Source organism: Eutrigla gurnardus, assembly GCF_963514095.1.
Source record: "Eutrigla gurnardus genome assembly, chromosome: 18".
Classification (NCBI taxonomy): domain Eukaryota; kingdom Metazoa; phylum Chordata; class Actinopteri; order Perciformes; family Triglidae; genus Eutrigla; species Eutrigla gurnardus.
Genome location: NC_139929.1, coordinates 17,291,309 through 17,305,801, shown reverse-complemented (window position 1 = coordinate 17,305,801; position 14,493 = coordinate 17,291,309). Strand labels below are relative to the sequence as shown.

The window sequence follows — 14,493 nt, the reverse complement described above, 5'->3', positions numbered from 1 at the left end:
ATGCGGTCACATGTTTACTCCCCGACTCCCCGTCACTAGGTTACCATGACGGTCACATCGTGATGCGCTGGTTCTGGGCCGCCGTGGAGCGCTTCAACAACGAGCAGCGTCTCCGTCTGCTGCAGTTCGTCACCGGGACGTCCAGCGTGCCCTACGAAGGCTTCGCCGCGCTGCGAGGATCCAACGGCCTCCGCCGCTTCTGCATCGAGAAGTGGGGCAAAGTCACATCACTGCCCAGGTACATCTGGACCCGTTACCATGGTCACACCGTCATGCTCCGTGTTCCTGCAAGTCAAACGCCTGCTGTCTCAGGAAAATGTATATTTTCTTTGATGAAAATCAGAAGTTTAAAGGAAGTTGTTGAACTTCCTCCATGTGTGCTGAAGAGACTTGGGATGCAGCCATGGTTGACCAGGCTGCAGGATTTAATGATTTCCAAGTTAGAATGTATTGGAGATTGTCACGTCTGTATTTTTGCACGTTCAGCCATAGTTTTGGTCCCGTACCATACATAGCACTTAGGAACAGTAACATGAATGGAGCGGTTTGGATGGCAGACGTGTCATTACGGTTGTCCCTTTGACTCAAAAGTGCGAGGTGGCTGCTAAATAATAACATTTTGCTTGAGTGTATATTATTTCATGACTTTGAGATTTGTGTGCAGAGTAAATCCCCTGACGTGATCGGTTCACTACAGCTCAGCAGAGGAGCTATTTTGGCATTTTCCCTCCTCTGTATTTCATGGAGATGTGATATTGAGCGAGTTGTGAGCGTCTGACCTTACAGAAGAGTGAATGTGGTTGCTCAGCAGACACAAAGAGCGGGGCTCACATTTCACTGCAGAGCGGTGCCAAAGTTTGACTTTGTGGACAGTCGAAGCTTCAGCATCAGCAGTTACACTGTAGGTGTACCCGTGATCGCTAAGTGAAAGAACCAACAAAACTTGCTCAGTTCTAAACATTCAGGGGTTTTGCTTCTACAGCTTGTGACATGTAGCTTGTTCTGGCTAATGTTAGCAAATGCGAACAAACTTTACATTGCTATAACTGTGTAGTGAAGATTGCATTTTGACAGTTTGCCCCCCCTAAACTAGTTTTTAGCGTTCACCATTACCCTACAATCATCAGGAGGCTGTTTAATCTAAAGTTTAGGTGGCATATGTTGCAGGAAATGCAATATTTGTTCAGTATTCTTGATATTTGGTCCCCCAATTTAAAACATAACCAGGTGTCCAGGGTGAGGAGCATTATTGTTCTATGTTTTGAAGAAAATGATGTGTCATATCTGGAGTGTCTGGCAGGAATGTTACCCATGAACACAAAGGAGCAAAAAGACAAAAAGATGGTAATTCATGAGGCCAGAAAGGGGTCGGATGGGTCCGTGTAAATGTCCATCCCCCCGGTCCCTTCGCTTTCTGAAAATGTGGACCCCTGAACAATATAGTGAAATAGCGCTGGTGTACTGTATTGAAGGAAAGGGTAAATTGCACACGAAAAGCATATATCTTTCCGTGTTTGTGTATTGGTGTCCAACTAAATGTTTGTGCCGTGAATTTCAAAAAACTAAAGAAAACGTAAAGTAAGCTTCAGGTATCGTCTTCTCTCTCTAACAGCCGGTGTATCTGTCTGTCTCTCAGGGCTCACACCTGTTTTAACCGTCTGGACCTGCCTCCATACCCTTCATACACCATGCTGTATGAGAAACTGCTCATCGCTGTGGAGGAAACCAGCACGTTTGGCCTGGAGTGAGACAGACGGCCTCCCTCTCTGTGTGAAACCCACTGGGCTAAAGAGCTAAGAGAGATGCGAAGAGAAAGAAAGCAGCTCTCGTCGGCTTAATGTGTCGTAAAGATGCCTGGATTGTAGTGGACAACGTTTTGGTCACGTGGATGTATGTCACTGTTATGGTACTGTGTGTTTAAGTCTCTCACCTAGCTATGAGGATGCAGCCACTTATAGACCACAGCAGGATTAAGGTTGTTTTTCTATCAATCATGGGCGAATATATACCTATACTACTACATACCTATATATATATATATATATATATATATATATGTATATATATATATACTGTATATATATATATATGTAAAATGGAATCAAGATCAATTATAGTTGCATGTACCAAAATGCATCATCTATCCATGAATGATAAAAATAACTGCTGACAAAAAGTAAGAGCTACAAGTCAAAGTATAATTTCATAATGGCAATGAAGACAAAAACGTACACATACATACAATCTAAGCTAAAGACTTGAGAACTTGAGGAAGTTATGTTTAAATATATCCTTGGGTTGAATTCCTGGTAAAGATTTAAGAAATGAAGGTGGACATTTTAAAAAAGGACAAAAACAAAGACAAACATTTAATGAAAGAGAAATCACTGCAGGGCAAATAATGAAAACAGTGCACATAACAAATCTTGAGGTTTGCCATTTGCCACACACCAAATCCTAATGGGAGAAGTTGAGATGAATCTATAAATGTGGCTATAAAGAATTGGTTTAAAGTATAATGCAGATGTTTAAAAAAAGCTCCTCAGGTGGATGCAAACTCTGGTAGCCCTGAAGCCAAAGTAACAGTTATGTCTGGTCTTTAATCTCGAAGATCCTTACGGATCTCATCTGGACTGTGGTGGGCCAGGAGCGACTGGGCTCAGACTGCAATCTGGTACATAAAGAATTATATAAATGCAATGAAGATTTGTGTCAGAAACCAGCCATTTCAATGCCTTAGGGGTGATCAGTTGAACCTTACAATCAAATCTAAAACTGTAACCAATGTAAAGATGCTTGAATTATATAGATAAGAGAAGATATTTTGATGACAGACAAAACATGCAGAGCTGCAGAAGTCTAAACAGTTTATAAAAGGATGGATTACTTTATCTCACCCACTTTTACATGTGGGTTTAAGTGCAAGATGTCATGGCAAGTGATGGCAATTAAGGAATCAAGCATTTTGCAAGTTGATTATGAATAGAGTTATATTTATAAGCAGAAACAGCAAGATGTGAAGGACATATTAAATATGTTCAGAGAGAATTCAATAAGTCCAGGAAGAGTTTTTGAAATTAAGAAGAAAAGAAAAGGCCCCAAATACGATCCCTGAGGACATTACCAAAATGATTTACTGGGAAAATAGGAGCTGGCCCACTGAAGGGATTCATCAATGTCAGTAATAATTAAGCTAACCATAATTATCATTCTGTTATACTCTCATATTACTATAGCAATGCAGTTTATTTTCAAGCAATGTCAATCTCTTCTTGTCTCCTTGGTGAGCAAAGACACAAGAGAAGAGCTCAGTCTTTCCTTTGCTTAGAAATAGGAAACTGGGGAAAGAGTCATATAGGGGTACTTCAGAAGGCCTCTGGTCTAATTCAGATGCAGTACACGACAGCAAATCCAGATAACGGGTGTTATGTTTATATAGGTGGTTCTGATGGGAAGTCACAGGCTCAGCAACTACTAGAATACTATGTTCAGTTTGGATACTCAAGAAGTATTGGTATCATCCAGGAAGGCCTAAATCTGGACCTTCACCATCAAATTCTCGGTCTCCCTTTGGTTCTGTCCAAAGTGAGGACAGCAGCTGGATGCAGATCTGTTACAGATACAGAACTCCCACAGTCTCCCCAAGCTTTCTCGCTCTGCTATGCTTTTAAAAGCAGACACAATGATGTCGCATCTCCTCTATCAAAGTAGCCATCAATTCTAACACAAGGGCTTCTGGGATTCCTTCCGTGGAGACCGAGGGCGATCATGTTGACCATGCGTACCAGTAGTTCACAACTCCTTGACGACAAAGAATGGAATGGACACTGTATCCATCTGGCAAAGGGGGAGTTTCTATAAATCCTTTTGGCCAGAGTGGTGCTTCACCTTTCAGCGTCTCTGGTCCTGCTGTTTGGATGGGACATGCTCTTATTCAAGCCCTCCACTGATGAACTTGTTTTCTCTGACTGGGTTCCTTCACCACAGTGTTGCTCTTTTTGCATGGAGCAGATACCCCAGTATCTCAGACCGTTACTGTCTCCAAGCATGTAGGTCTCCAAGGGTCTGGGATCATCGGATCGGCTCCCTGAACCCATCCGGTTCTTCTGTGATGTGTACGGGGCCCTTTGGACAAACCAGTGTAATATATGCAATAGTTAAGACCTTTACTCCAATGTGTTCCACAGTCTACTGTCTTCTTTCAGACAATGATCGACTGCAGTGTACCCTCAGCATTCCCAGCCCCCATCTGCATCTCTTGTCCGGTAATGGAACTGTGCCTCAGTTACTTACTGCCTCGTGTGTGGCCTGTGGGGATGTGCCTGACAGAAGATAAGTCAGGACTTCAGATGTTTGCCTTGGTTCTTTTTTTTTAAAACAGTTTGCATGTCCTCCTCGGTTGCATGTGGGTTTCTTCTCACAAGTCGGGTTCATTCAAGACTCTGATATCCCATTCACATGTAGCCACCTCATGCATCTTGGGCAGATAGCTATCTGGTATCAAACAAGCCAAGTATAAATCCTACCAAGAAGCTTGAAAGCTTGGATTGAATTGTTACACATTAGCCAGATATTGATAAGATAGGGGCCGATCACACTGAGACGCATCACTACAAACGCCTATGCCTGGTGTGCCTCTCTTTTGCGCCATGCCTTGTGTTTTTGCACATTTTTTAGACACCCATAACAGTTCAAATATTCTCAACTTTTCAGAGCCAAGTACGGAACCTCACCACTCATCAATGTCACAATTAGGAACTATATATTTTTTCACTATGAACTCAAAACCTCCTTTTCCCCTCCTCATCCAACTGTGGAGCTTGACATCTGTTTGAATCAACTTTTGATTGCCTGGGTGATCACACACCCCACTATACAGGATCATCAGCTGATTTGCCAGATGCACTTTGTCAAAGGGTGTTTTTGAAGTGGCTGCGCCTATTGCGACGCGTCTTGGTGTGATCGAGGCCATACGAAAGCTTTCATCTCTATCATCGTTATGATGGGGTTTGTGATAGCAACCATTGGATGACTGTATGATTGAAGGGGAACGCCACACATTTGACATGTTCCCAGGTGTTGGACGGTTCTACTGCAAATGTGAAAAAAAGTTGTACAAAACAGTTTTGTGTCTCCAGCATGTCTGATATATGTCCTCAACTGGTAAGAGAGTCACTTGGGTCATTGTCAGATTTGAAAGAAGTGTCAAAGTCAATCAGACACACACTAGTTGGTTTATGTAGGTGCCATAAAAAAAACAAAAAACATCACTTCTTCACTGAACCACAAGTCAACCATACTTTATTGCCACAACGACAATCTTTCCCTAATCTTTCCCATACCATAGTTGCCATGTGCTGGTATTGTATAAAAAAATGCCATTAGATGTAAAAAACAAAATTGTTCTTCAAAGTTATCCGGGCTTTTCACAGAATCATCTAATATTGTCTGACTATGGCATTACAATATGATACCCTTGAAATGCCCAGTGTAAATGGGGCCTAAATTACAGAGGGTTGAAAGTATTATTAACCCAAGCCATGCTGCGATAGGCTCATAGAAGTAAAATAGGAGAAGAAGGGACATTCTTATTCAAATCAACGTAGCAGGATGGTCAGAACAGCTGCCATTTTTATGTGTACCAGTGCCATAGCAACCATTGTAGCGGGCCACTTCTGTATAAAGTAAACCGACTCACTGAGGTGACGTTTTCCAGTAAGGACTATCAATGGAGTGGTAATGTTACGAAGCATTGAGAGACAAATTTAACTAATACTTCATCCACACTGTAGGGAACAACACACTGGTGTTGATGTTGATGACTTTACGGCCCCACTGACATGTGACGTCACTATGTCCATTAACAGCAATCACCACTTTCTTTTATACTAGTCACATGACCTCTGAAAACAGTCCCTTGTGCTACTATTCTATTTGGATGGATAGGCTCCAGCCCCTGAACCTGAATAGGACTAAGAAGACTTATGTTTGGCCACAGCTGAAATTCTGACCGCCATTATCCATCAACCGCTTGTCAGATTTCATGACATGATCTCAAGCAGTTGAATACACCATTTCAAAATGTCACTTTTTTTATTATCTTCATTTGAAAGACCTTAACGGTGCTTTATTTGCTCATGAGCTACAGAGTTGATCACATTGGGCTAATGTGGCATGATAACAGAAACGTTTAGAACACAACACTCATCTATGATAAGACTCAGACAGCTGTCACTGTGCAGGCAGTCCGATCAGTAGTACACCGTCATCGTTGACAGTGCCGAGGCCTTATCCACGCATCTCCACAACCAACAGGACAAGGCTGTGATTACGTTGCATCTTCCTCGTCTTTCTTTTCTACAATCTTTTGTACTGTTATTTATACTCTATTGTATTTATGAGTAAAGGGAAGTCCTGAAGTTTTCCTTGAATGTTTTGTTTGTTTGCGTTTTTTGATATATGAGAAGAAGCATCGGTTGAAGAGTTTGCCTTCACTTTTGAAGCCTTTGAGTTTTGATATGTGCGTCTTTTCTATTATCTATTAAGCTTGCTGGTTATCTGTCGCTCATTGCAGGAAATGTGCTGACTTTTTTTTATTTTCTCTTTTTTTCCTGTCCACCACTCTGGTTCATATTTCATTAATGAGGTTCTGTCGAGGTTTTCAGGAATTTTTCTTCCATGTGTTCAGCAAATCCTCTGTGTTTCAGATGGTTTATGACAACAACTAACGTGCATAAAAATAAGAGAATTTTGTATGTACTTTGTTGAAAATGTAAAGACAGTGTAGGAAAGTCTTGTTTTTATTGGGTTGATCATGTTGAATACACTCATTGTAGATCTTACACACATTTTTCTGGTTAACAACACTCCTATAACACTGACATGTAAGTGCATTGATAGCAGCTATTGTAGAAATATTTAAATAATTATTTCAGAGAAGTAAAGAATTGTGAGGTGTTTACAGAAAGGTACGGTGTTGGTGTCTTTTCAAGCTATTTATTTGTCTATTTATTGATTTCTAAATGGAACTGAACGAAGGGAATATGTGAATGGTTGGATGAATGGAGGCACTGAAGCATGCAGCTTTTTTTTGTTTCATGTTGAGTGTGTGTGGATTATACATGTGTACATATTGTTGAAAGGTACAGTTCTGATTTGTCTGAGAACGGGTTGCTAAATACTCAGGCTGTGCTATCGCTCCACCACTCCATACAACTCTGTATGAATCTCAATAAAAAGGCTCACTTTCTTACACTGCTGCTGTTGTGTGGATGTTTTGGGAATGAAGCTAAAACAAGACGACTTAAAGGTAAGTGAGTCGCCAAAAACTGAACTTCACTTGTCTTTTGGAAGAAAGAAATTGTAAAAAAAATAAATAATAATAATAATCTTTAATGGGTTTTGTTTGGTGTTTCTCAATTAATCATCTTTATGGTGTTATTATAGGGGTAAAATATGAAACCCAGCTGTCTTTCGCTTACAATTTGCAGGTTTGTCTCCTCACAGATTGGACTAGGAATTAAATTTGACTCAGGACTTTAGACTTAAAACCAGGTTCATGTCCCTTTTTACAGGAGTTCTGTAGTAAATAGAGATTTGGTTACAAGCATACATGAAATTTAATTACCTGTAAATTGTAACACGGTACATTATAATGATAATACTGTTTATATCATTGTGGAGTGTTATCATTTTTATTTACAGAAGGTCAGTTCAGATTCAATACTGATTGTGTAAATACTTTTTGAGGTTGTATTGGAAAAACTTGTAATATAATACAAGTTCTACTATAAAAGTACTACTATATACATATAACTGCTGGACTGGTTCTTTTGGGCGTTTTGTTTTTTGTTCATTTTTTGCATCTCTTTTTTTTTGTCTGTTTGCATTGTTTTGCATCTCTATTATGAAAACTAAACCTAACTCTAACCCTAACCCTACTGATAAAACATCTAATTATTTTTAATACTTTCTTAAACTTAAACTAATTTGTTGGTATTATACAGTTTATCATGTGATTAAATGTAATATATAATAAACTACTATTATTATATTGAATATTGAATAATGATGTTCCATAATGTGAAATCGTCATCTTTTTTCCATCTGAACGCAACGGAGACCTGCCCTCCACCGACTATTGGTCAGCCCGTCTGTCACTCAACTGGCGCTGCCACGGTTACCGCAGCGCAGCGGCTCTGTTTGTCAGTGAGGAGTAGAGAACCAGTGATAGACGGAGTACAGAGCGGAACATCAACATGAGCTCATCACTTCGGTCCTCTGATACCATGTTAACACACGCGGAGCTTTCCAGCCGTTTTGCCGCCGCACAGTGAAACATTTCTGTCGCGCGAATGTTGTTTGAAGTTGTCGCTCAGCGTCTCGTCTCCCGTCTTCTCTATTAGTGTGCTGCTCCACTGTTGTCAAACTTTTGCTTAACAAGCCGCTCCGTCGAAACCACGCCATGATCCCCGAATGTCCACGCGCCGGGGACTCGAGGAGCCGAGTCCGCTTCCAGCACAGTCCGGCAGCCGAACCGAGCCAGGGCCGCGGGGTCAGCGGCTTGTTGTCCGAAATCAAAACCACCATCCGGAACGAACCCTTCACGGACCGCTACACCATCATCCCCGGGAGAGAGCTCGGCAGGTAGGACCGGCCGCTGGAGCGTGATGGATACGTGTGGTTGTGGTTGGTTCAACGTTATTTGTGAACGTGTCGGTTGTAACATGCTGCCACTTTATTACTCATATTTAGTGTAATATCAGCAGAATATTACATTGGTTTGATATCGCCATGAAACTTTCCCAGCAGATTACTGACATTAAGACAATTACTTTTTTGGCTTAGACGCTTTGTGTGATGTTTTAATGTGCTTGGCATTATTTTATTCATATATAAACGAATTAATATAATTTGTCTACAATTTCCGAACAGAAATCTGGACATTAGATTAAGCCAGGTTACATATTCTGTTTTTTCTTGTCTGGTTTTTACAGAAGTTAAAGTACAGTTCTGGATATCTTTGTATCGCAACCTAAATCAGAAAATACGAGGCCTATAGTAGTAATAATATAGTCATCAAAATAATAATAATAATAATCAGTGATAACATGTCATATAAATGAGTCAATGAATGATATGAAGAAACCCTTCAGAATAATGAATGAAAGTGTAAAGTATGAAGGAGAGATTTCTGGTTTTGAAGACAATGTAAATAGGGTAAAAAAAACAACACCTAATAGATATCACCATGCAACTTCCCCTTCTATTACTAACATTAAGACAATCATTTCTTGAATTACACGTTTTCTGAATATGTGAATGAGACATTATGTTATGGTAACTTTTATTGAATAGCAGAAATCTACAAACACAAATAGACAAAATAGTAAAATAAATGTGCATTTTGGATGTTCTTTTTTCTCCATGATAATTTGAAAGAAGAAGCAAAATAACAACCTGGAAACTCTCTGATCCGTTAATAAATAATCACAGTTGGATTTAGGGCTGTGAATGCCGTCGGCACAGGTCGCCGATGTTTTACATTTTCCAGAACGTGCCATAAGGACAAATGCCGGTTCAACCGGTTTGTGCATGTACGGTTTAGCTCCAACACCGAACTGATCCGGTGAAACCGTATATCGGCCCAACCCCAGTTTGCTTAGCATTTTTACTAGCATTAGCCAACGCTCAGCCACTGGCTGCACCTGAAACTCCTCACCAACATAATATTTAGTTGCCACAACACTGTGTGACATATATTAGTTTGTCTGACACCTCAGTAAGAAACCAGTATTCGTAAATTGCAGACTAATAACGTGGACATATCACAGTATGTCGTACAGTGGTGCTAACGCAGTATAACGCACAATAACAAAACAGGAAGGAAATCACGTGCTTCACGTGCAACAGTGTTGCCATGGTGACTGACTGACAGGCTGCAGGTTGTAGAGACGGTTTGATTCGAGAGAGAGATGGATTTTTATTCTGGTGTTTAGCCATCATCATCAATCGATCTCAATCATTCAGTTCAGGACGTTTAGCTTAGTTCCAATTTACCACATTAACCAACACTTTCCAACCAGATACAAGGTTCCACCTGGTCTTGTCTCCATGTGCTGAGTTGCTTTGACTTGCAGTGATTGGCTCTTGCTGCCCTCAGATGCATCGATGCACACAACTGCATGGGACTGACTTCAATTTGGATTCAAAAGAACAATCAGTGTGATCAGAATATGACTTTGACCGCTGATGAACTGCTAATTATGGAGTTGTCAGTTTGTGATCCTTTTTCCAGGCTTTGTTGGCGTGACTGATTACAACCTTGGTGAATTCAAGTCTACTAGTCTTTGACACTTGGAAAGTCAAATCTAGAGAGTCATTGTTTGATAGCAGGGACCATTGTACCCTTCGGAACAGCTAATGTTTTACAGGATTTCTGAAAAGTTAATTAGTAGAGGAAATGCCCACCATGCTGTTGGCTAAACTGATCTGGAATCAGATCCCCTACCAGAGTCACAAGGCCAATCCCCCTTTGATTAGAACATGCTTTTACCACGACTAATAACCCTCTGAAAGACTTGAGTCCCATTGAATTGCTTCTCCGTCAGCTTTGACAAAGCTAACAGTGTTGTTGACCCAGGTACAGTCTGAGATAAGAGCTGAATCAAAGGCATTTTATACAGCTACGTTAGCTGTGTGTGTGTCCGTCTTCGAGGGCCACAACAAAGGGTGTGTGTGTGTGTGTGTGTGTGTGTGTGTGTCTTTGCATTGCATGACCTGACATTGTGACTGAGATTAGCTGCCCCAGAACAACATAAAAGGTTACAATAATCTGCGGTATGGCTCTGATCTACTCGACATGAGTTCCTGTGTTCAAGTTCATGTACACCAGGGCGTCACATTGGCTCCAACGTGTTGACTTATTGTATTGTGTCATGTAAATGTAAACATGTGGACATAGCAGGCAGCAACCTCCAGTTCTGAAAAGTGAAGCCAAGGCTGAAGTGCCTTAAACGTTAATTCTTGCTACTGGCCTACGTCTCTTGAGAAAGAAGTCTGAATGTATAGAAGTTTATGAGAAAATGGTCCTACTTCTCTCTTGATGTATTATCTCAGTAAACATTGTAAACATGAGTTTATGGTCTCAATCTCTAGTTTCAAGTCCAGCATGATGTGTGTTCATTTGTTCAATGTTCATTTAGTAAATTATGGTCAAATAGACCATGATGCAGGGTACACTTTAGGGCGGGGCTAAAGCTAAAGGTGTATGAAAGCTCAAGGGCACTTAAGTAGGGCAGGGTTTGAACCTGAAACTTCAAAGCTATCCAAGCATGATTCAATCTCTCAAGACAGTTCAACTGGGGAATAGAGACTTTTAACACACACTTTTTTCTCACGTCAATATATTCAGTCCTTTAGGGGCGGGGCTACCTGGTGATTGACATGTTGCTACCATGCTAGCTATTCAGTTAGCTCCTTAGATAACACTTAGCTGTAAAGTTGACCTTGAATTATGAGGCTAACTTTGTTAGCAGCTTCACACCAGAATCCAGATGGATCATCAAAACCCAACCAATGGATGACGTCACTATAAGTCCACCTCTTATATACTGTCTATGGGACAAACGGAAAGTCTCTTTCTTTCTATTAAATCTTTAGATATTTCCACTTTTTTTTTTTTTTTTTTTTTTTTTTAGGCATAGACGCCCTTTATTAGCAGTGGATAGATCGGAAACATGAGGAGAGAGAGGGGATGTGACATGCAGCAAAGGACCTCCGGCCGGGATTCGAACCGGGGTCGGCTGCGTATGTACGTTCGTACATGGCATGCGCTTAAACCACTCCGCCAACTGCGCGCCAGATATTTCCACTTTTAGCTGCATAGTTGGCCATGTATTCATTATTCATCATGTCTCATGAAGTGTTGATGATGATGTTGGTTTGAGAGCTTTGCACTCGTTTTACAGACTGGCAGCATAGTGGAGGACTCAGTTTAGAACTTTTAAAGGAGAGGTTCACAGATTTTTGGAGTTGGTTTAAAACAAACTCATCTTCAAGGATTAAAAAGACGTTTTCATTTTTATAATGTTGGAAGTGCCCTTTTATCTGCATGCTAAATGACTTATTTACAGCCATTGGTCATCGGCAGCCTGTTACTTCAGTAGTTTGATTGATTCTTCCCCCTCATACTTATCCTGTGAAGACCAACCCTGCGCTGCTTCTGATTGGCCGGTACTTGTTGCCTTCTTTGTGGAATTTCTTACAATTCTTGTTGATGAAGATTGGTGGAAGTTGGTCGGTTAATGATTTCAACCAAGATGTTTTCATAACCTTCTTGTATAATGCACTCCTATATGATAACAAGTGATGGGAGGGCCAAGCTACCTGTCTGAGGTGATCTCCTGTTCATGTTGAACAAAGTCGTATCACTCCGTTACTCAGCAAACAGACAGAACCCACCGATCACTTTTTAAAACATCATAAATGACACACAGTCTTGATTCTTCTTCCATAAATATTCAGTGACTCCACCACTTGACGTATGCCGGTTTAGTGGCCCGCTACAATGATCAGTCTTTCCATTGATATGAATAGGAATCTCCCTTCTACTTCTATTTAATTTCTGTGGCTCTGAAAAAGTTGGAATCAATCAAACCAAATGAGTTTGGGATCTTGTCCTGGCTCTGAGGGGTTTTTCCCCCTCATTCAGTGCATTGCTGAGGCTGTTTTCATCAGGAACATTGTTTTGGTGGTTAATCAGTGTAATAGCAGATGAAGTGGTTGCCTTTCTTTGGCAATACAACTAGTGTTTATTCGCTGGCTGACTCTTGGCCAGTTCCCCGGTGGAGCCTTGAACTCAGCAGTGGAATTCCAGTCATTTTCAGATTAAGGCTTTGGCCTGAAACAGGGTTTTGTCTGGCGATGTGCTGGCCCGTGCCTGGTCGACACACATCATCAAACATCTGATAATGCATGTGGTGCCAGCTGGATCCTAGACATTTACTTTTGGTAAATAAAAACAACTTGATTTGTTCTTTATTCAGCTGAAATGTAATGTTATATGGAAGGTTGGGTTCCATCATTCCTCTGTGGTTTGTGTCTGCTGCTCAGACTCACAGCTGGTACCGCGGACTGGAAACCTGACGCAGGGTCACCAAACAAGCATGCAGAACATTCTGCCTGCAGCACGGCCTTCTAGCAGCGTGTTTGTGAACGGTGAGCAGGACGGAGATGTGGATAGATGCATCACACCTCTCCGCCCAGCTGCCCTCCCAGCATGCCTGCTCCGTGGGGAATCTCCCTGCCTGTTAGGGGACCCCACTCAGTGTCAACAAAGGGTTAGGGTTAGGGAAGCTCCAGATGAACTTCACTTTGTACATTCACAAGACATCACTTCCTCTGTTTCCAGCTTCCCCTCTGACTGTCCAAAGCAGTTATCAGGGGAAAGGAAAATACTTTGTCTGTGACGGTTCTCAGTCATCCAGGTCCTGCTGATCTTTAAGAGCTTCATCATAGACAACTGGACTTTAGGTTTTTTAAAGACGTTCAGTAGGCTTTGACTAAATGCTTTCCATTTTAGTTTTTTCAGTTGAAATGAAACGGCATCCATTCAGTGTATAGCTGGGTGATAAAAGCTTTTACAGGAGGGTTTCTCCCGATTCATTATGGCGAAGGCTTGGGATGGGACTATATAAGATTTTTAAGAAAGTATGTCAGCGCTCTCCACCGGTTGCTGTTTGACCCCCACTCGGGGAAGGCTGAGGGTGGGGGGTTTAAGGTAATACCCTCCAATACGTCTGTGCACTGGGAGTCCCAGATGGCCCACAGCCAAGCTCCTTTGCTCACTGCAACAATGGAGAAGCAGTCACTGAATTCCATATGGTTAAGACCCAAAGCTTTTGCCATGATGGGTCTTAGCGACAGAAATGGCCACTCTCTTATTAGCCCATATGTTCCTGGGCCGAGCTCTTTACTCGGTGAGGAGTCGGTCCTCACTGCTATGGATACTATTAGTTTTCATGGCTTGGAGTACAAAATGTGACAAACATGTTTTCTACACGGAATTGTATACGTCTCAGGGAGGTGAGTGTAATAATAGTTGATATTAAAAAAATAACACACAACGGGAGAAGCCTAATAATCCCTTTTCTTTTGATCAATTAATTGATTAAGGACATGTTTTTTTCTGAGCGCAATGCGGAGAGTGCACGTGACCACAGCGTCTTTTTTACCTGACCTTTTTTGTGCGCCCGCTGTGAAGGAGCTTGTTTTGGCCTGTCTGTCTGTCCTGAGCTCTACCTGTCAGACAGACACCATCATAACAGACACACACCGAACATACGGTCTCCAACGGATCGTCCTCGTCGCTCTAACATTACGGCTGTCAGATTGAGGTGATCAGTATGAAACCGTGCAGCGCTACTGTAAATATCACAGCCTTACAGTGTCACTGGTTGGTCTCAGTGTTGGTCATCCTAGCTGTGCGTTTGT

General features: G+C 41.5%; 2 protein-coding genes across 2 annotated transcripts in view; both read left to right on the top strand.

The window, feature by feature from the left end:
- Positions 1 to 1,805, top strand: part of hecw1a (HECT, C2 and WW domain containing E3 ubiquitin protein ligase 1a) — a 62,040-nt gene extending 60,235 nt beyond the window's left edge. The window contains exons 28-29 of the mRNA XM_084033929.1: positions 40 to 238; positions 1,637 to 1,805. Of these exons, the coding sequence (XP_083890055.1) occupies positions 40 to 238; positions 1,637 to 1,748 (311 nt within the window). The 3' untranslated portion in view covers positions 1,749 to 1,805. The remainder of the gene's footprint in view (positions 1 to 39; positions 239 to 1,636) is intronic.
- A 6,437-nt stretch (positions 1,806 to 8,242) lies between these two features.
- The window catches only part of stk17a (serine/threonine kinase 17a), a 28,941-nt gene continuing 22,690 nt past the window's right edge, over positions 8,243 to 14,493 (top strand). The window contains exon 1 of the mRNA XM_084034301.1: positions 8,243 to 8,646. Within this exon, the coding sequence (XP_083890427.1) occupies positions 8,465 to 8,646 (182 nt within the window). The 5' untranslated portion in view covers positions 8,243 to 8,464. The remainder of the gene's footprint in view (positions 8,647 to 14,493) is intronic.